The 23001-nt window shown below is 36.7% G+C and overlaps 1 protein-coding gene across 3 annotated transcripts; it reads left to right on the forward strand.

Moving 5' to 3' along the window:
* The first annotated feature begins 3089 nt into the window (after window positions 1-3089).
* On the forward strand, window positions 3090-22298 carry LOC124164366 (juvenile hormone epoxide hydrolase 1-like). Of its 3 annotated transcripts, none has more exons than XM_046541658.1 (7): window positions 3090-3433; window positions 5785-6028; window positions 6115-6289; window positions 7992-8129; window positions 10349-10551; window positions 13987-14257; window positions 19153-22298. In XM_046541658.1, the coding sequence occupies exons 1-7, from the start codon at window positions 3257-3259 to the stop codon at window positions 19379-19381; spliced, it is 1437 nt and encodes a 478-aa protein (XP_046397614.1). In that variant the 5' UTR covers window positions 3090-3256; the 3' UTR covers window positions 19382-22298. The 3 variants fall into 3 exon arrangements, with proteins under 3 accessions (XP_046397614.1, XP_046397616.1, XP_046397615.1); XM_046541659.1 differs by lacking the exon at window positions 3090-3433 and adding an exon at window positions 4324-5552; XM_046541660.1 differs by lacking the exon at window positions 5785-6028 and having other exon boundaries at window positions 3346-3433.
* Window positions 22299-23001: the final 703 nt, after the last annotated feature.

Here is a 23001-nt window from a genome sequence, read left to right on the forward strand (position 1 = left end):
CCTCTGTGTCAATTTTTTTTTTGCCAACAGCATCATTAACAATTGTGCTTTCACTTATTCATGCCCTCGGAAAGGAAAAAAAAGGTTATGCACGTTTCTATTTGGTTTAAATTAGTGGCGTATAATTCTGTGAGATTCCATAGGTTTCAGAGGAAGGCTAATTGGGAAGGCTGGATTCTTTGTTATCTTTCTTGAAGGACCTTCACTACACAAATGTTGAATGTATCCACTGACTGATAATTGTGAACTTGACTTGCTGCACTCTGAGTGGGCTTGGTGGCGGCGTGTGCTGTTTACAGGAATGTGATGAGGCAAATAGAGTGAAATAATGTGGCTGAAAGCCAAGCAGGAAGATTCGCTTTGAAGATTCAATGAATGGTATAGAAGTACCTTATTTCTCCCTCCCAGCATGAAGGTTGCTTATAAACATCACAGAATTTTCACCAGTACGATTGAAGGATGCCTGGCAACAACATGATTTTTTCTAAACAAGCTATCAAAAATCATACTACATGTTAATTATCATTATGGTCAGGCAGTCAAAAAGGATCGAGCCACCATTCTTCAGATTTTTTCTGCTCTCGGGCAGAATTTATCTCTGCCTTATTATGGTACTGCATTCTCTCTCAGCGTTTTTGTGTATTCATCAAGTAGAATCATTAAATATACGTACATAAGTTGAATGCTAAGGAAATTGAGTTCAAGACATCTGCCTCCCTAATATGTATTTATAATTTTTTGAGTATATGTACTCATGTTGAAATTGTAAGTCCATGATGTGGGTAAGATGTAAGAGTAGTAGCATCTAAAAAAATAAGAGTAAGTATGAAATAAGATTTTAACAGGAATCAGAGCTCTGGTGTTATTTGTTGCCAAGTTCATATTCTAACCAATTTCCCCTTCAATTTTATAGCTTTTTAATGTTTTTGCTTTGAAATTTTTTCAGAATTTATGTTTTTTTTTTTTTAATGTGCTGTGTCTGAAGAAGGGTGTACACCCAAATATTGGCTGCTAAAACTGTTAAATGTGATAACACTTTGATAATATAATTGCTAGATTTTTCGGTATTTTTTAGAGTATGCAACGAATTTCATTTTTTGAAAATTTAATGCACCTATTATTGTCTAACTAACTGCACATTATAAAAAAAAGCACCGTAGCATCATTACTAAAGAATGCGAGCTTTTTCGTTTGGTAAGCTGCATGTGAATGATATCAGAAGGGGTTGTACTTGAATTGTAATTGAAGGGGCCACCCGCATTGCCTAACATTGCAGAACCACAACTATGCCTTTTTTATATCATAAGATGGCGTTGTCTTGTATGTATATTCAGTTTAAATATAACTTTTTTTTAAATTTGCATGCAACTTATCTTTAATTACAATAAAAGTAAAGGTAGCTCACGCTGTACATATGTGCATATTGTGTGCTTCCCCTTGAGTTTTTTCTGCATCCGTTACTGACCGCACCTACTCCAAGTGGTATGATGTGACTTTAACCAATAGGAGCGGTGAAGGAAATTCAGTTGCATTATTTTTGGGATGCACCCTGTATTCAAACCAGATCTCATTTTCTTCTAGCATCTTTGAAGTTCCTAAACTTAGAAGACTTACCATGTGCTTTTGTCATATCATATCATGCCATGTTATTATTTACTTCAGCCGCAAAATGTTTTATGGTGAACTTAATCAGTTTTAGTTACAATAATTTTCATTGCAACTACTTGAGATCACTTTTTAAATCCATTTCTTGATAGAAAATAGAAAGGATCTGGAGCTTTGCAATGATGCAGAAGGTCTCTCTTGACAGTTTCAAAATTATAATCCCTTTCACTTTACCAATGGGTTCATGAAGTTAAAAGTAGCAAATGTATGTTAACAAAAAGTTTTGATGAATTTGTGCATGCAGTATTTGTGCAGAAGCATATATGTATTAACTTTTTAGATTAATTAACTTTCATTCTAACATGGCTTAAATTGTTTCAAAATCAGTATCCTAACAGTATGATGACAGAATTTTGCCATCCAGAATAATTGTCAAACCAAAAATAATTCCTGCAATACACATCTCAAATTTTTTTTTAGTAGAGGCATTGTTTTCGAAGAGACTGGTGGAGGTTTTTACAAAGCGTGTTTGCAACAACCCTGACTCTCTAGACATGTAGGTACCTTAAAAACCTACACCACTGTTCAGTCTCTTCTTTGTCGAGGATATCCTGACAATCTTCTACATAAGAAAATCCTTCACATAGTTTCTATAGACGCAAAAATCATCAAACAAAAAAACCCAAAAACTTCTCACTTTCCATCACCTACATCCCTGGCGTGCAGGTTTTGAATAGAATAGGGTGGTTTCCTATTATTTTTTTATTGCCTAAATCGAAAGATATAATTACTCTTGGAGTGTGCATTTCACACTCTTAGATTTTCGAATGATGATATCTATTTTTCGCGATTAAACGAATATTGAAAAATTTCAAGCGCGCGAAAACGCAACGGCTAAGTAAGAATAATGGGAAAAGTCCGTGTGATGTATTTAAATATTCATAACTAACTCTAGGAGCAATCATCCATATGGCTACACTAATGCATATGGCAAGCGTTCAATCCCAATGGTCTTAACAGGAACCACTAATCCTCGATAATCCTTTCCTCTATCCCCTCCCTCTTCCCACCACTCCCCACACAATTCCTTCCACGTTCTTTTCCTAATCTCCTAAGCCTCCGGTCATACTTTGTCCCCAATTTTTTCGTGGTTGTGGCCTCTCTTGAATTTTATTTACATTTATCACCTAGGTGTCCCTCCAGAGTTATATATACATATATTTTTTTATTTTAGGTTGACTACATTGATTTAAGACTAAAGTGCGTTCCGTAATCAATGCTATATAACAAAAGCCGAATAGCACTTTTCGAATTTCGCGGGAAATGGTATATTTTTTGGTACGACACAAGTGATTTTTTGGGAGGTAATTTTAGGATGATCAAAGCACAAATAATGGCGTAGCTTAAATTTTTACCGTTTTCAAACATAAATCCTATTTCCGCCCAACTTTTTCTTAATCGCGAAAGTAGTTATAGACCGGTTGGCACTCACTGGCCTCTCGTGTGCACCCCCTGCTCGCACCCTTGGAAATGTGCGCCATGCGGGATGCGGGTTCTCCGTATTTGTTGTTGTTTATGAAATGGACTGGGCTTGAACCACAGTCTTAGAAGCCTACACAAGGGCTATTAATGGCAAAGAAGGGGTTTCATTATGCTTAATTCGTGTACTTTTCTATTCGTCATCCTAGTAGCTGGCTTCAGCACTTTGTATCACAAATTATCGCAAGTACCGTCAGTTCCAGAATTAAAAGATGAGTGGTGGGGAAAGGGTACAAAGAAGCTCGAAGAGGTAGCAGTCTTTCCCTTTTCCATAAGTACTGCCTCAGAGGTGATTACAGGATTTTCTCCTATTTTAAATTAGGATTAGATTTTAGAATTAGAAAGATTTCGTGGTTTTAAGGTTCCGTTAATAGCTCGAATATTATTTATTATTAGGCATTGTACGACGTGTTTTAAAGTTTTGGTTTTCCACTTGTGACTTCCAAGATCGTGGCAAGAGTATGGCGTTGCGATATCGTTCTTATTGTCTTTTTGGGCCGTCTTAATAGAAAATTGGTACTAGTATTCTGGTATTATACTTTGAGAAATATAGCATGCCCAACTTTATTATTACATATAGAATTTTATGCTCTTGCTGCTGCATGAGGGTGTCCTGAGTGCTTAACCAGAGTGAAAAGCTGTAGGTTATCGATTTTAATTTTTCTATAGAAAACATGTGCTGTGGATGGCCTTTGTGAAGCTCTTCTTTCTTTAAAGCAGCAAAAAATACCACAAGACTGCTGTGTTAGCATTAAATAGCATAAAAACCCTACTATCCCTCTTTTTGCTTGAATAAAGCCTTCAATTTGTGGGAGGCTAATGCAGATGATAAGTTTCTCTTCACTCTTACTGCAATTCCCTTCTCGGGGGCTAACATGTCCTTAGCCCTCTGTAGCTTCTGCTATAAACCATACCAAGAATTTGGCACACCGCTCCATTAGTTCCAGGTCACCACCACTTCCTTGAATATGTGTAAACTTGTGAACATCTTATTCGTTGACTAAGAGATAAATTGCTGCAACAATCAATGTTGTTGGCCTTCGCGTAGAAACAAAGTCAGGGGTGCTGTTCTCTCCTCCCTTGTACTTTGGCCCTCTTTGATCACCACCTGGCTAGCTAACACCACATCCCTCTTTCTTGCATTGCATTTACTGGCTTTTGAAAATCGTCCTCTAATGAGTGAAGGAATGTCCTCATTGTGTTTATGTTTGCCGTATTTTTTAAAAATTAACAATCCTGAGATTAGTTTGATGCAATCCTCTCTCCTATCCACTAACCTTTTCAACCGAATTTTTCTTATTAGTCCTTAAAATATGTCAAAATGTGAACAAGCACACCCCACCTTGAATAACTAGGCAGGATTCTAACCTTCAAGCACTGTGCCTTCCAGGAAATGAATTAAACACTATTATTTCCAAGGCAAAAAGGAGGAATAAAGAATGTTAGTTGATATTACCTATGAGTAAAGGAAAAGTTTAGTACCGTAGATCAAACTGTGATCATGTTCTCATAGGCTATATGACCAAATTCCTGATCTCATGAATGACATTTATTTTTTTGAAACTTTCTGAGGTAAGCCAAAAAAGAGGCCCTCGTACAAATACTGGCACACAAGACATTTCATGTCTTTAATGATAAGATTGTCCTGATCCTGCTGTCTAGGTGTAAGCCTAAAGTATCAATTCATTGATATTTTAGTGTCCACATAATCAACTTTACACTTTCATGAATACCGGAGTGTCCAAGTGAATAGTTGGTCATGTGATTAAGTGATCACATTTAACATTCATGGTTCCAGTTGGGGAGGGAATGGGCCATTGGGATGAAAGTTATTTACCGATGCAAGTGTATTATGAGAGTGTTTTTATGATCAACTCCTGAATTTGAACCTTTTCTATAGGATTCTTAGCTTCGATTTTGTGGGAAATAATCAATAAAATCTTCCTCACCCCTTCTTCATCAGAAATAAAACTTATTTGGCCAAATATCTCTCTCCACATACACTTCATTCTGCATCCTTGTCATTTCGATACGAAAGTCATAGGCACGTTCCCAGCTCTTAACACCGGAGGAAGAAGGATACTCACTATGGGCGTTTGAGAGGATATAAAAATTGCTTTACCGCCAACCGTGTTCCTTGTTAAGCTAACACTAATTGTAAGTAGACAAGCCGGCCATCACCATAAGGTTTAAATAGGCATCCATTTGCTACTACATATTTAGCCTGAAAACCAACTACCTAACAATAGATTGGTGATGTAGTAAGCTTACTCTTAGAGCAAAGTTGTGGTAGTGACATTTCTATTCTTTGAACATGGTGCTTGGTTATGCCAGTTGGGACACTTGGGAATGTGCATCTCTTCTTTGAATGAGCCTAGGCAATGGCTGACTGGATTTCATGTTCAAATGTGGGTATCGAGCCTTTTCCCTCAAAAATTAAACTATTAATTACTCGTGTATTGTCTCTTCTCCTGTATCTTTAAATCTGACGCTGTTGGTGGCTTCACTTGTATGATGGTATACCTACTTACTGTGCCTATTTCTTGGTTATGAATGTTTTGCAGTGCATTAGTCTTTTGATTCTTTAAATCTGATATTAGAGCCTGTTATCATCATAAGAGAAATACTTCTCTTTTGTAGGTGATAGAGAGATTAAATCAGCGTTTGCTTTCATCTATTGAAAATCTGACCCCACCAATGGAACATACTAGTTTCGAATATGGATTCAACTCGGAAACTATGGCTAAAGTCATTGATTTCTGGATTAATGAGTACAACTGGACTGCTCAGGAAGAATACCTGAATTCATTCCCCCAATTCACTACTTATATCTCGGGTTTAAGAATACATTTTGTGCATGTAAAACCTCAGTCAAGAAAAGAGCGTGAGTACCTATTTCTATGCGACGATCATCAAGCAATTTCTTGATATGAGTCACTTCTGTTGGCATAGCCTATCTTCTTTTTTCAGAGGATTTTAAAGCTCTACCAATTCTTCTGCTTCATGGATGGCTGGGCTCTATTCGAGAGATGTATGAGCTAATACCTTTGCTCTCTGCCCCACAAAGGATCGGGAGCACAGGCTATGCTTTTGAGGTCGTTATTCCTTCTCTTCCAGGATATGGATTTTCTGAAGGAACCCAAAGGTTTGCACCTGACATTCACATTTAGCCATCTAATGGAGCCAGTAAGTCTTAACTCTTTCTTTAATGGCTTCATTAGAATTAAAGTTAATGCATCCTTGATGAAGTGACTGTGACCTTCTTGTTAACTAATATTTATATTTAGCTCGTCCTTTGAACAGGGTAGTTCACCATTTTTATTTTCATATGTAATGATAGAACACCACCCAATAGAAGAAATGATTTTGTGGTGAGGTGATAAAATTCTTATACATAGTGACAAATACTGGGGAATTTTAAAAAACCAGAAGAATAAAAAAAAAATTTGGAACTTGAAAAATATTTGAATGCACTGAGAAAGCACGACTGACATGTTGTTTATTGCTTTTCATACCTAATCTCTTTATTACCATGTGATGAATAATTCTTTATGAAGTTAATTTACGAGCCTGCTGGTGAAATGCAGTTAACAATCTATAATATTTCATAAAATCAAGGTTTAAAATATCTTCATAGCTCTGGTATTTAATTCCTTTGCAATTTACATTTGAATTAAATTTTGTTTGGTCTAACATATAAATGACTTGTACAAGCAATTTTCTCCAATAGTTCATTATTATATGTGCTACATGTCATGTGGGGCAGGTGATTGACATAGTAAACCATACCCACGGTGATTTTGGTGATCCAATAACTCAGGTGATTTTGTTGCCTCATGATTTGAAAATTAGATATAAGCCGTTGAAGCATTTACCAGATTGAATGTTACATTTTTTCATTATATTATTATTTATAAGCAACTATAATCTTTCAATCCATTTAGGCATACCCTACTGGGTGGATCCTTTCAAAACAATTGAAATAGTTTTATATTTGTGTATTAGATGTTATTCATAAAAAACTTTCTCAATCAATATTTTGGTATTTTCAAGCAACAGATTTAATAAAAATTTATTAATTTCTTCATTGACCTTTTCTTCTTGTTTTTTTTTATTTTATACTTTCATTTCAATTCAGATAATTCTTGTACTTTGTAGGGACTCATTAATTCACCATTTTATTATGGCAGAAATCAACAAATCATACCTGTATAATAATTTGTTCTCATTTATATTGTGTGGCAAAGAAACTTGTATCAACATGTATTATCAGTAGAGATATGTACGTGAAAATCGCACTTTCATTTTTATTTTATCGCACTATCAATAACAGTTTATCGCATTTTGTAGCGTCTATTTTTTATTTTCATAATGAGGTAGATGACGATAAAATGTATTGCAGCATAGTCATATGATAAAATACAGCATACTTTAAATATTTATGTTGTTGAACAATAATAAATTAAGGAATAAGACGTGTAATAGCGGAGGTGTGCCCGCGCCCACTTGTAGTTCGCGGCCACGTAGAGTCCCAGCCAACTAGCAGCTGGCCAGTCACTCACATGCTTTAAGAAGTGAGTGTCGGCGGAGCATTTAAACTGTGCTTGGCACACAATGTACGAATTTTGCCGTCGAAAGGGCAAATTTGCGTAAAAATATCATAAAAGTCCATTCATCGCATCTATGTCGCATTTATTTGCGTTCAACGCATCTATATCGCATTTATCGCATATGCGATTTTCACGCATCTCTAATTATCAGTTATCATTAGTTGCCAGTTATTGTTGATTATTAACCCATTTATACCTGACAGTTAACATTCTATGGGTCTATCTTTGATTCTCCAGGCAAGGGCTGACAACTGACCACGTAGGCTTAATAATGAAGAAATTGATGGAGAGACTCTCTCTTCCAAGGTTCTACGTCCATGGAAGTGGAATTGGCAGCATTATTGCTTCTGAAATGGCACTTCTTTTCCCAGAAAGGTTTGTTCTTTTCCCATTAATATTTACATAAATTGCATCCCTTCCGCAATTATTCAAGCTGCAGCTCACTCCACATTTGGGACTCATCTCTTCAGTCTACATCCTATATAGGATACATCCTGCGACAACACAACCCACAATCCATCCCCGTAATCAGATTCCCCTTGCAACGAAGCTGCCATTTTCCCAGTCCCATAAAATTTGTTGCAAAGAGGGTATACTGTGTATATTGTGTAATAATCCAAAATTCAAACATTTGAGGGATTAGGTTGATGTTGTTGGTATTGAAGGTTTCTTATTCTGTCATTTTAATCATCCTACTTATAAAAACATCACTACAGATGAAATCATCTGCATTGAATTTCACAATGTCTTGTAGTCAGAAATCAGTATTCTACTCTATTTTAAATAGATTGTTAAAAATTGCACTTTCAGTTGATAACTTCAGCAACAAAATAAGTATACTTGTATTTTATTGCTATTGAAAAAGAATGCAGATGATTAAAACAAATGCTACATCCAATTGAGCATTTACTATATGGTTTTCAGTTGAAAATTACCTATTTATCTTGAAATAATGAAAATAGTATATTGCATAGTAACTCTTTTCAGTCCTCAAATAATTCTTGTACTACAAATTTATGCTCTGGGATATGCATAAACTCTTTTGAGACGGTGGAGTTGTTTCCTCAGCATGACTGCTGTACTGAACCCCAAGAAAATCTTCTGTCCCCTCTGTGCGGAGCATTTTTGCAGGACATCCATTTAAGAATTAGGGTCACGCGGATAATCACACACTCTCAGCACCAACCATTTTCGACCCTTCCTAGCAGGGATTCCGCATTATCTCCGACTCTGAGAGTAGTTGGACTCCCTCCTTTCGGGGTTTATAACCTTACCAGCGGCGTTGGTTCGTGGTCAATCATGCTTAATTTTTACAAATTAGCTATGCATATGGATAATTGTTGCTTGCACGTAAATTGCAGACTTCGAATTGAATTCCTCGTTTTATTCTGAGAAATGTCAAATTTTGAACAAAGCTCTACCGTCATTATTAACGCATTTAATGCAGCAAAAATTTCCATGTAGATGTCTATACTGAAATCGAGATATAAGTTAATATTTTATATAGAGTTTTGTTTTAAAATTGTAAAAGCTGCTCAAAAGACAAAGAATTCAATTCTTAGTTTATGTTTTTTGAGAAAGTAACAAATGTTTATTTCGAAAACTGGCTGAGTGAAAAATTGAATGACCGCGGTCCACAAAGAGGGGTAATATAAGAAGAGGGGTCCGGGTACCTGCTCCTGGATTTGGAGGATACAGCCTAAGTCCGGCTTTGTTAGGTCCCGAAACTAAGACTTTTCGAAGCTGCAGCCTTCGTAAACGGGGGAGAGCAATGTAACGTATATTTTCAGCATTCGATTGACCGCATTAAAAAATCTCTGACAAAAATTTGCTGCTTTTGTCTCCCGGGTCAAGAAACATCCTGTCGCATGTTTTTGTTATAAGTAGGGATAGGGTTAGTAATAGTTCTTTCATTGTATGGGCTGTCATATCAATACATGTATAAGCCTTAAGAAAGATATCACTCCAAATTGAACTAGTGTTTTCAGTGTGTGGAAAACTGTTCATTTTCTCATGCAAAACGTGATAAATTTAATGTTATGATGAGTTGCTGATGATATGGAGGAAACACGGTGGTAAATTTTCCTTCATTCTCGTTTACATATTTCATTACATCTGATCAAGTTGTTATAGAGGCACTGCACTTTGAAACTCTAGCAACTTAGCTTTTTGCGAGAGGGCTATTAAAAACTTAATATTTTATGAATAAAGGCCTATCAATACGTATTGTGATGTTTTATTTTTTCTATATGTTTTCAGTTCTGAAACGAGAAAATATTTTGGTTCTGATGGGTGTTTGAAAAATTTGTGATGGTGTTTATGATGTTATTAGCTATCTGTTCAGCCTCAAGTTTACCTAAAAACGAGTTCCATAGAATTAGAACTGATATTTTGAATAAAATAGTCAATATTCAAGTCTATTGCTGTGGAGAAGTGTGTCTAAAGTGAAATGGCCTTTAGGTTTTTGTGCCTATGAAATAGACATTTGTCAATAAGAAAGATGCCAAAATCAGGCAAAAATAATGTAATGGAGGAGTTTTTTTCATTTTGTAAGAAATTTCCAGCTTCTATAAATGAAACCTCTCATTTGACAGTGTTGCTGGTATGCATTCAAACTTATGTCAAAGCACAAGTCCACTCAACATCATCAAGACTATGATTGGCTCCAGGACAGCACCATTCCTGTTTGGTGACTCACACAGTGCTGCAAAAATGTATCCTCTCTCCCGGTTTATTCCATTTGTTCTTCAGGAATCTGGTCTCTTGCACTTGCAAGCAACTAAACCAGACACAATTGGTGAGTGTTACTGGAAATGTTTCAACCATATTTATAAAAATTAGTGATAAAATTTGTAATAATGTACTATCGTTTTCAAAAGTATGTAGACACCCACGAGCCCCACTTAACTGATGTGTTAGGGTCGGTAAAAACTTGGAAGGTTGGCACATGAGGTAGCCTGCATCCCTCACCAGTACGCCAGCAATAGCCGACGAGGACGGACGCGGGGGCGACCGGGCTAGCGAGACAGTAGTCAAACTACTGGCTCAAATGCCCTAGCGAATAGAATGCTCTGAGGAAACTCACGTCCACGCACAGGTGGGGCCGAGGGAGTGCTTTCTTGCGAGCTCCGTGGGGAGGATTTCCTCTCTTCAGATTCATATTTGGACTCACCGTGAACACGGAATGTGTATGTGGCCCCGTAGCTGAGTAGGATTAATTCACGTGCATTTGATGCACTGAAGTTATGGGGGGGATTCGAATCTGAGCCAATTGTATTTTTTTGAAAGGTCAATTGATAGCATCAACATAATAGATATAGTTTACTCGATAAAAAAATTAAGTCAGAAAGTATGTGAGAATGATGGATTCGAAAATTCGAAAGACCCAATTTTCGGACCAAATATACCTGATAGACCTCATTTTATTACGCAGGAGGATTTAAGTGATCTATTGCGCAATTTAAATTTGTCTAAAAAGCAGAGTGAAGTCTTAAAATCACAGTTGAAGGGTTGGATTTTGCTAAATCGAAATCTATTTGCTAAAATTTGCTAAAAAAAATCACAACTGTACATTCTCATGAAAACAATCTTAATTTTTGTGCACTTAGTCCTATGAATAAGATGTATCGAAACTAGTCAGGAAAATAAAGTTTCAATTTGTAGAAACAGCAAAGTTTTTCATTAAAAAATCAGCTTAATTTTTGTAATGATATTCTCTCTGTTATGGATACTCTTAGTTTTGAATACAACACAGATGAATAGGTTCATTGATTCCTTTAACGTCAGTTTAAACTGTTTAAAGGCTGTTTTCTAACATAATGGAATTGAACTCCCCTCGAAAGCATTAGCTCATGGAACTGACATGAAAGAATCTTACCAGAATATGCAGTAAATTTTTCTCTACGTAAAATTTGTGGAAAATTAAAAGTAGCTGCATTTATACTAGGCATACAGTTGGCCAACACGAAATATTACTGCTTCTTCTGCGATTGGGATAGCAGAGACAGAAATTATCATTACTTGAGAAAAGATTGGCTATAGCGTAATCACTCGTTCCTGGATTCCAAAATGTCCCTTTCAACTTCTTACGATCCTAAAAATATTATTTTGCCACCTCCTAGTATTAAATTGGGGGTTTTTAAAAATTGTATAAAAGATATGTGAAAAAATGGTGCAGGTTTTACTTATTTGAAACAAATGTCCTAAAAATCATTGAAAACAGATAATAGAAGGATTTTTATTGGACCACAGATTTTTTTAGGAAGCGCTGAAGAATTCGGAATTTTGACAGCAAGAGTTCAACAAAAAAAGCGCGTGGAAGGCATTCAAAAATGCATTTGAAGGTTTTCTAGGAAAGAGAATGGCTAAATATCATCACTATCTGGTGGTTAATGTAATTAAATTGCACAAAAAATGGATGCTCTACGTATTCAAAACAAATCACTTTATCGGCTCACATATGGACTTTTTTCCTACAAACCTTGACGCCGTTAGTGATCAACACGATAGGTGTTTCCACCAGAATATTTTACAAATGCACGAACGGCACCAAGAAAAGTTCAGCAACATGTTATCGTCAGGGATTCGTCAGAAGCTAAATATGCGAGAAAATTCCGAGTAAGTACCATTTTTCCCATTATTTTAACTAACAATTTATTTAGTTAAACTCCCTTGAATCCGATTGTCCTAAAAAAAACTTAACGTGATAGAAAACATCTGGGCCCAGAATCAGAATCAGCCCGAAAAATACCAGAGGATCACTCAAAAACATGGCTAGAACAGATATAATTATTTTTTGGTTGATCAGTGTTATCGATTGAGTTGCAAACATCATGCTCTAGGGATATTATTCTGATTTCAACAACGAGTGTATCTGGCTATTATTTGAGTATTGTCCATAATATGAGTAGAGATATTTATCAATGAAAATTTGACAGTAGCAAAGATAAAATACAACCTCTGCCACTTTCCCTGCTTATTTCCACTTTTTGAATAAACTTGCTTTGAAATAAATGTGTTAAGGCAGATTGAGTCATTTAAGTTAAAAAAATTAGTCGCTGAAAAAATTCTGTGTTAATTTTTTTATCGAGTAAACTATATCTATTATGTTGATGCTATCAATTGACCTTTCAAAAAAATACAATTGGCTCAGATTCGAATCCCCCCCATAACTTCAGTGCATCAAATGCGCGTGAATTAATCCTACTCAGCTACGGGGCCACATACACATTCCGTGTTCACGGTGAGTCCAAATATGAATCTGAAGAGAGGAAATCCTCCCCACGGAGCTCGCAAGAAAGCACTCCCTCGGCCCCACCTGTGCGTGGACGTGAGTTTCCTCAGAGCATTCTATTCGCTAGGGCATTTGAGCCAGTAGTTTGACTACTGTCTCGCTAGCCCGGTCGCCCCCGCGTCCGTCCTCGTCGGCTATTGCTGGCGTACTGGTGAGGGATGCAGGCTACCTCATGTGCCAACCTTCCAAGTTTTTACCGACCATAACACATCAGTTAAGTGGGGCTCGTGGGTGTCTACATACTTTTGAAAACGATAGTACAGCAAAATAAATTTACTAGTTTTTGTCCCAATTACATAAAAAAGAATGAAATCAATTTTAAAAAATACTACAGCCAACTGAGAATTAAATTGTTTTTGGTATAATATTTCGTCATTAATGTTTATGAAAATATTTGGCTAACTTTTTAAATAGATTTGCTTACAAGTTCCGCCACTTAAAAAAATGAAAATTATATGTATTCCCCCTGCCTACTGAAAAAATATATATGTACATATTTAAGGTTTTATTGTGATCACAAGTGCTTAAAGATATTTGCTACATTGTTTTTCTTGAGAATTTCTCGGCATGGACCCTCCCGTGTCGTATTAGTGCTCCAGATGGTGGTCTAAATCTTGGTAAGGAGGCGGTGAGGGATTTTATTAATCCTTACACTATTCTTTTAGTAATACATATTAATCCAATTAAGTAAAATGCATTTTACTCAAAAATTTCTCTGAGCTCTGGAAGGGTTTTTACTAGCTGCATCTAATCTAGCTGCACCACTCATGTGTGGTAACTAGATTAAAATATCAATATTAAAACTCCAATAGAGTGAAAATCGATTTGAAAAAATTAAGGTTACCTGCCAGATTGAATTACCAATGGCAAATAAAGACACCCGTGATCATTGCTTGATAAATGAGCCCATTAGCATTATATGTATTTTTAACATTACAGGCATTGCTCTAAGGGACTCACCTGTGGGATTGGCTGCCTTCATCCTTGAGAAGTTCTCGGCGTGGACCCGCCCGTGTCGTATTAGTGCTCCAGATGGTGGTCTCAATCTTGGTAAGGAGGCGGTGAGGACCATTGATGGAGGAAATCTGATTCCACTCAACACGCTGCTTGATATTATCATGATCTACCACATCACGGGATCAATAACCACCTCCATGCGGCTCTTTGCTGAGAATTTGTCCTATACGCACGTGGAGAAGCAGTATGACAGGTTAGTGCCCCCTCTGTATATATCTTCCCTTGGAGAGCCTCTCAAGCACAAGTTTCAAATTTTCCCTGTCAATTCCATTTTTGCTCGTAATGCATGGCTAAGTTTCATGACTAATTTGAAAAATCCTCTTAGCAGTTACTTTTTTTGTGAGTGATAAATTATATGGAGAGAAAACAAGAATGGAGTTTTCCACGGTAGAAAAATGAAAAATATTAAAACAGCTGACTTCTATTAAGGTTTACACATAGTATCTCTATCATGGCAAAAGATCTGCCACTGTGCCCATAAGGCTAGGGATTTGTTTTTTAAACTTTCTTGTAATAAAGTATCTTTCCTCGTCAACTGCAAAGGATCTCTTTGTAATTTTGCTTTGAACATTTGTAGAAGTCTTTTTTTAAAAAAAGGTATAAGAATAATTTCGAGAAGATATTACTGTTTTCCACATTATAATATGAAAGTAATAATGAAGTAGGTTGTAAAACCATCTCCAAAGGCGTCCTTGCAGAGAAAAACCATGTAAAATAGAAAAACATAAAAAATCATTAATTTTTTTGGAGCTTTCCACACGGCAAATAGGCAAAGACTGTTGACTGACCTTCTCCCGTACCCTTACACTGGTGGCTGGTGCTCAGAACGAAGTGTTGCGGAGGAGGGAATCATGACGTAGCCCTTACGTCCTCAGTCACTCAGTAGTGACTGCCATGACGTAGTCATTACGTCATGAGCACTGAACATGTTGACTGGCATATGGAGATTTTCATTTTTGATGTCTTTGGTGTGATTCCTAGTCCAGGGGAGTTTTTCTCTTGAATTTTACCCCATGTTCAAGTGGCAGGTTTGAAATTAACCACATAATCTTAGTTTTATCCTTTGAAATTCCAAAATTTTGATGAAATCGTATTGCACCAAATAGATTACCTATTATGAAAAAATACCTCTGTGATAGCAATCTCACTTAGCAAGTATTTTCAGTGCTCTGAGAAAAATGTGGCAAAATGAGTCTGTTAAACCATTGCCATCTGCCCGAGGAACCATGAAAGGCTAATCTGGGTCTGATTACACTCTCTGATTGATCACCAACTTCCCCATTGGAATGAATCTCCTCCCGTTCAACCCTAACGTGTATTACAGTATCTACATCTACATACTACCCTGCAAGCTGCCTAAAAGGCGTGTCAGGGGGTGTTAGGACACCAGCCATTTGCTCAGCAAAAGGAAGTGCTCTAGCGAAATTGCGACTGGCAATTATTAAAGTTCTTTATGTTTCGGGGGAAAAAGGAATTCCCATATATGTGTATCCGGTTGGCAAAATCTCTCTCAATTTATCACTTAAGTCGGACCTGGAAATGTGGTGGGGCTCTAATATTATGTTCTCTGTGTCACTCTTAACACTAGTAGGACGGGAGTTTCGCGCTACCTAGAAGGACGGCTAGGGGTCATTTGACCCTTAAAATGTATTTTGGAATAAAACGCCTAATTTTCAACTAATATTCAGTTTAATCGCATTAATTGTTGAATCAGTTCATTAAAAACACTATTTAACATTATTAAATATTATTTCCATCGTCAAGAGTTAATCACAATTATTTTAAAGAATATTGAATTAAACCATGTGTAGTAGTCGATTGCAAATCCAATAATGAAAATACATACACTCAATACAAAAGTTGTGTTACATGTTTAAACAATAGGGGTCCTGGGTTTACAAAATTTGCATTAAAATTTTTAAAACTTATTACTTTGTTGCAAATATCAGACAGACAGTATTTTTTCAGCGCTGTTTCCACAAAATATTTTTTTGCGCTGAATGCGTTCATTGGACGATTTATTCATCTACATTTAAATCTACACATTAACCCGCAAGCCGCTTAAAAGCGTTTTGCAGGGGGTGTTAGGACACCAGCCATTTGCACATGAAAAGGAATTTGGAAAATGGAAAGGAAATGGGTGCAATGATTCAATTTGATTGTATTTGGCACCTTTTTCTTTTTTGTGCCCGTGGAGATATGGCTGTTGGATTTGGAGACGTGTAAATAAATTTATACATGCTATCCATCATATCTACTCCCGCTTTGTTTTTATTTTAAAATAGGATGGTCTCTGGTAGTCTTTTATTCGTTTCGGAAATAGTGTCGTCTGAGATCATGCTGAAAGTACATTATTGTTCTAGTTTGCCTGATTCTACGAAAAAGTATGGGCTAAGGTATTTTTGAACTCTCGCGTTGAATGGATTACATGGCTATTTTAGGGGTCATGGATATTTGTGCGTCACGCCTGTTTTTTTCAGATCGTCCAATGCAAGAGAAGTTTTCCATTTTTTTTATGACTTCCTGCCAGTAGGATGGATGGAAAATAATTGTTACAAGTTGCATTTATTCCTGAATTCTTGTATGTTACGGTCACTTTAGTAACCATTTATTTCCCCAACGCTTGATTTGATGGCCAATCATCATTTTTGCCACAATATGGAAATTCATTTAGGCTGTATTTTCATTTCACATCTGTATTCACATTTCACAAAACCCAGTACTCGATTCCAAATTTGTCTGGTTTATTTGGAATTTACCTCATAAAAGGACAGTTGCATTTTGTTGGATAGAGCTGTGCATTTGCTATCACGTCAAAGTCTCCATCGGATTCACTATCTTGGACTTCGTCGCTTCCATCACACGCAGATGTTGATGGATTGGTCAGAATGTCCTTGAACTGATGTTTACGATTCACTTCCAGACTGATCTTCAATATTCCCTACAGCTATGTGATTCGCGACGATTCTTTTCTCTTGATATATTTCTCGACTTCTTACTTTCTTCCTCAACTCACTACTGATATGCATGCGAAAAAATCTACAAACGAAAGCACATTATGGTAGAATCTTCTCAAGTTGCATTGGAGGTATAGAGAGCTGGAGAGCATTAGAAATTTACACAATAGGACAACATTTTCAGAAGTAACGCTAATTGCCGTTCGAAAGGCAGGGACTCAATCGCCAACCGTATCCTGATTCGTATCTTCCAGGAACTTGCAGTAATGCTTCTTCTCCGACCTATGTGCGAATTCCAAGGGTAGGATTTACAGTAGAATTTTACAGTCAACCCTATTCCTCCGCTCTCTCAAAAAGAGACAGGGTTTTCCCCAGGACGCAGCGTGCAGTCAACCCGCCCCAAACCCCGACGGGGTCAGGCGGCACTAATGCTAGACACACGGCAAAGGGGCTAGGTCAAGTGACAGTGCCATCAGGCCAGAAAAATGAAAGTTGTTCGTAAACCTGATGAGTCGATATTGAAAATAATGTCTCTAAGAGCTCTGAATCTTGGACGACGGAAAACAATTCTTGGGATACGTGACGATTTTCGGGTGTGGGTAATACAATAATCATTGAACAAAAAATAAAACAAAATTAAAATATGTATCATAATTACATGAGTTTACGCAAATCAAGGATTGAAAAGGTTTTATTTCCCTTTGCTGCCCAAAAAATAACGGAAGATTGTGCACAACAAGTCGCTATGCCTAGGTTTTCAAATACAGACAGGAGCTCTTGGGACGAAACTGGCATTGAACCGGGTACTTCCAGATTCAAAATGAAGCAAATCATATACCACACTAGCCTCTTGCTGATTACATGATATACATGGCACTTAAGTGTCCATGGGCAAGAAAATAGCGCGAAAACAGGTTGTGGGTCAAATGACCCCTAGCCGTCCTTCTAGGTATAACACGTCATAAAAATTTAAAACAAAACATTATTGTTGAATTTTCACTAATTTATCAAAATATAGACCAAAATGAACAAAGTCAATAAGTTTCAAAATTTAAAAAAATATTTTAATAAGAGTTAAAAATAAATTTGAATTCTGAAAATGGGTCAAATGACCCCTGTCGTCCTTCTAGTGTTAAAGATATCCATTCTCAATTGCTCAAGGAAATCTAAGCCTAGCGCACAGCCTCTTGAGTCTCCAGCGGCTCCCAGCCTAATTCGCTTAATATCTGGGTAACGTAGTCAGTAGTGTACATGGAAACGAAACCCAAGAGCTATGTCATACTCAATAGAAGAGATTGGTGTCGTTAAATTTGTATTCTCATAATCTTTTGCAAATTGTTTGAGAGAGTGAGAAATAACTTGCCTGTACTTCTCATGAAGATTTCGAAAGATAGGATCCAAATGCCCATAGCTAAGTAGGAAAAAATATCTCCAAAAGCAGTTCTCTGATTCACATGGCAATTATTTCTGGAGGAGATAGGTTTTAACTCGTCCCATGGACAACGCCAGCTATTGTTTGTTGGGGGGGGGGGGGGGGTACAGATGCCAGGGGATCTAGGAGGTAACTCTTAAAAAAATCACCTCTCAAAACGCTATTTTTACGCATTTAGAAGGTGTGATTAGTTCTAAATGAACTATCCATATGCATGAAGTATCTATTTTTTAAATCTTTTATATTGATGGGTACACAAGCAGTGGCCCCTAAATATGTATTGTGTGGGACATGTCCCCCTTGGTGATTATGCACGTAACTCGCCAAAGTCTTAGCTAAGAGCTAGTCTAAATGGTTTGAATCTCTTTTGGCAACAGCAGGACTACATCACACCAAATGAGGGGTCAATTGTATTCAATAGCATGGGTGTGCTGATGTTTGGAGTTTTTAGAGGAAGTTATCTCGGGTAGTAAGTTGTTGCAACTGAAAGGATTCAATGACTCATATCTACTAATGTGTATTTTGCAAAGTCAATTGAAAACCAATTTGGGAGATATGTTTTCTTTACACCTTTGATTGGCTTTCTCATTTTCCTGACTTCCTACAAATTCAGTTAAGCCAATTAATAGCGGAACTTAATGCTTCTATGTACTTCTCATTAGTGGTGGTGTTATACTATCGTATATTTCCTTGTTGCAGCATCCCTATTACGGCTGTGCCAGTGTCCTGCATTAGATTTCCTGATGAACCCTTCCTCACGCCTGAGTTCACCTTGAGGTCGAGATTCCCTCTTCTTGTTCGAGTCAACTACGCCCCAAGCCACGGAGGACACTTCCCAGCACTGGAGGAGCCAGCAGTCCTCGCCCGTGACATTGTGGAGAGCATCCATCTTATGGATGGCATGAAAGCTGAAGGGATTGGCTCATGAAATAATGGAGATTTTTCGAGTGATGTAACAGAAATGGGCTCCATAGTGGCTTAAATATGATCCTACAAGCCTGTTACTGTGATTATGCAACAACGAAATATTTGCATGCAGTGCTTGGTAAGCATGTAAGATCAAAGCTATAGGTTCGTCTTCCTTACTCAATTGCAGTATACGTCTTGGTAGTTTTTACTGCATTTGCCAATTTTCATGTATATACTGTGCTAATGGAGCTTGGGAACTCAATTTTCAGTGTCCATGCTCATGTCAAACCTGCCACGTAAATAGCGTTAAAATCAACATAATTTGTGATGAGAAAAATTACCCAGGACTTGGTAATGGAATCGCAGACCTTTGGCTTTTTGGGCAGACCACTTAACATATCAACTATCCACATGAACCATTGTCATGTTAATTTTATAACTGAGATTCAATTTTGATTAATTGTATACTATCAAGTATTCCATCTAGAATTGTAAGGTAAGGAGGATACAAAAACTGCAATTGTTTGCCAATACCAAAACATTTTGTTTCTCCATTCTTGATCGTAGGGAGTTTTTCTCTTGGCTATTAGTTCAAATTACTTCATTTTTCCAGCCTGTGCATTGTTCCTTTATCACATAGCAAAAAGAGTAAATTTGATCATTCTATCCATGGAATGAAAGAGAAGTGTAAAATTCATATTTCATTATTCAACCTCATGTAACCGTCTTGCAATACATGGATGTGGATTTGTCTAGAGCATCTACTGTCACTTTCAAAAGTTTTAGGACAAAGTTTGTGGTGCCACTTCTGCTTCTCAAGAAAATTTTGTTTTCCTACTCTTTTTGTTGTCTTTGGCATCACACCACAAGTATTTTGTTTGTGTGGGAAGATGTTACTTTGAAATGAGAGAAGTTACTTCATTATTTCAAATTTATCATTCTACCTCAATTTCTGTTTCATTTCATGATTGTTCTGTGTGCAATTACTGCTTACGTGCCTCGGTTTTCTTTGTTGGTTTGTATGTCATGCATTATAAGACATTCACTGTAAAGAACTGCGGTGGCCTTGTGGACAACATGTGCAGCAGAGAGAGGGGTTGGATAATGGATCGCGTCCCATTTGCAGGATATGTTAATCTAATTTTTTTTACAGCTTGTGTAATTGTTTATATTTATTTACAGTGTTCTAGTCATAGTAAAATTTTCTGCAATTGATTTATATACCTTTTTAATGGTACTGAGTCAATTACAAGATAGGAATTGAGCAAGATCGATTGATGTATCCTTTTTAAGAATGGCTACATTTTAAAAGGGATTTGCAAAAGGTGGTAACCCTACAGTAAAGGGTGGATACAAGCCTGGCATCAGTGTTAATGTACTGGCTTAAGACTGGTGTCAAGGGGTCATGCACTTAATTTTATCATATTAATTAGATTTGATTCCTGTCGATTTTAAAGATTTTCTCTGTAGCCTAACATCAGATTTTGAAATGCTAAAGCCAAATAATAATATGTAATAAAATTGAGATTGTTTAAAAAAACGTCGATCAATTAAATTTAGTATATCACATTTTAAGAATGATAACTATCTGGTTTTTTAGTAACATAAAAGAAGGTAATTAACTTTGAAACCACAGTATGACTAGTAAGGCAGTTTAGCTCTGTGAGCCAGAGAACCAGTTACAGTTGACTCCCCATTATCTGGCACTAATAACTGGAAAACATTGAACTCCCGCTTTTATTTCTTATGTTCATAACTTAAGTAAATAAAACTATATATATATATATATATATATTATATTATTATTACCGATGCACACAGTACACTGAGAGGTTTCTTCACCCAACTGCGATCTTTTTTGCATCGATAATGTCATTGTACATATTTTCCCACTGCTTCTCTAGCGAGTTGCCGGTGCAAGCAAGCACTTGGCTGTGACTCGTGTGATCACTGCTCCTTTTGTCTCCGACTCCACTTCTCCCACTGTCTTCATTTTAGCCACTCCCTTCCTCTCCAGCTTGACTAGTCACTACATAAACATGCCAGAATACAATGGAATCTCTGGTTCCCTCGGGCTCTACTCAACTGCATGTGAGGCTGTGGCAATAAATGCACGAATTGTCATGTGAAAAATAAATTTATAAATATCATAGATATTTTCTCAACTAGCGATTGATTATCCAGAAATCTTCTAAAATTGATCAAGTTTTTTTTCTCCTGCAGTTTCTTCTTCTTGAGCAGACAGATGTCCTAGTAAATTTAAAAAACTTAGTTAAGTAATTTGAAACATTCCTAGCCAGTGACTAAAGACAATTATTGTTTTACGAAGGGAATTATAATGGAAATAGCTAGCCTAGTGCTTTCTTGCATTAAAATTAAATAATCCTTGTACTTTAGAGTTCAATGATTTGAAAAAGAAAGAAGATAACATCTACGGAGGGTGAAACTTGTGCACAGATAATCCACGACATGGATAATTGGGGGTTAGCTGTACATAGTGGTGTAGCCTTAGGGGGGAAGGGTTTTCCAGCTTATAACCCCTTTGTCCTGTGTTGTTTTTCATACATCCCACAAGGACCCTTAAATCTTTGGTAAACCTCCCCCAATATCAAAATCCCAGCTGTAAGTACATTTTATGGACATACTTTTGGACTTGGCCTGATACTAAATGATTGTGTGTTTTAAATGCCTAAAATTTTAGTTGTGTTGATTCAATAATCATGCTGCCTCGACTAAACTTCTCATTATTGTGCTCATACTCTGGAAATTCCATGCCATCAATGTATTCTCAAATATTTTAGTAATTCTTGTCGTGAAATGTCTCAGAAGAACTTTTGACCCCAAGTTTAACCCATAAAATTCTAATAATGCTGTTGTACATGCATAAAGAATATTTTAAGCAATAAATGAATAGAAGCTGTCTTCATTTTAATGGATTGTTGTGTGCTGATTTTTTTTCTTTATTAACCCATACTTCTTGATTGTAATTGATTGGTTAAGGTAGTGATGATGAGACATTATTTCCTACCTATGACTAAATGCATCAAGGCCATTGACAGTGATTGGAAATGAATTTGTACAAAATTCCTCAGGGAAACTTAAAATTAATTTTCAGAAAGAATGACATTTACTTAAGAGTAAGTCATTCCCTTGGCTTGGTCTCCATGATGCCTGCCCACTACTGTAGTATGGCATATGCTTGGCGTTCCGTTTTGTTCACATTCAACGTCGTAGGGCAGAAAGCAAATTGAGATGGATGATTGAGAATAAATAATCTAAGCTTTTATTCATGAAAATTTAGAGGAACTTATGAAAAAGCGTAAAATGGAAGCATAAGCTTATAATTCACGTTTCAATAGTGAAATCATCCTACAGGAAATCACATTCCCATTTATCCTAGTCTCCAGGAAAGTACTGATCAAAATTTTCAATAATATTTGCCAACATTGGAAAATATGAAATTAATTACAAACCGAGTTGTGCTGCAATTGAAATTACTCTGGACCATCAAAACAAGTCCTTGTCTCGAATCACCAATACAAGGGATTCTTCCTTTGGCTCATCCTCCCTTCCAGCTCCTTTCTTCACAGAACCCTTCTGATTACAAGTGACGTAAGCATTTCACTTTCTTACCCGAAA

The sequence above is a fragment of the Ischnura elegans genome, chromosome 8 (assembly GCF_921293095.1).
Source record: "Ischnura elegans chromosome 8, ioIscEleg1.1, whole genome shotgun sequence".
Taxonomy (NCBI): Eukaryota; Metazoa; Arthropoda; class Insecta; order Odonata; family Coenagrionidae; genus Ischnura; species Ischnura elegans.

What these genes read in the sequence shown, in the direction of transcription:
- LOC124164366 (XM_046541658.1), top strand. Translation starts at nt 3,257, where the DNA reads ATGCTTAATTCGTGTACTTTTCTATTCGTCATCCTAGTAGCTGGCTTC. An exon ending in CCATAAGTACTGCCTCAGAG is followed by an intron (nt 3,434 to 5,784) that starts GTGATTACAGGA and finishes TCTCTTTTGTAG; the next exon opens with GTGATAGAGAGATTAAATCA. An exon ending in GCACTTCTTTTCCCAGAAAG is followed by an intron (nt 8,130 to 10,348) that starts GTTTGTTCTTTT and finishes CTCATTTGACAG; the next exon opens with TGTTGCTGGTATGCATTCAA.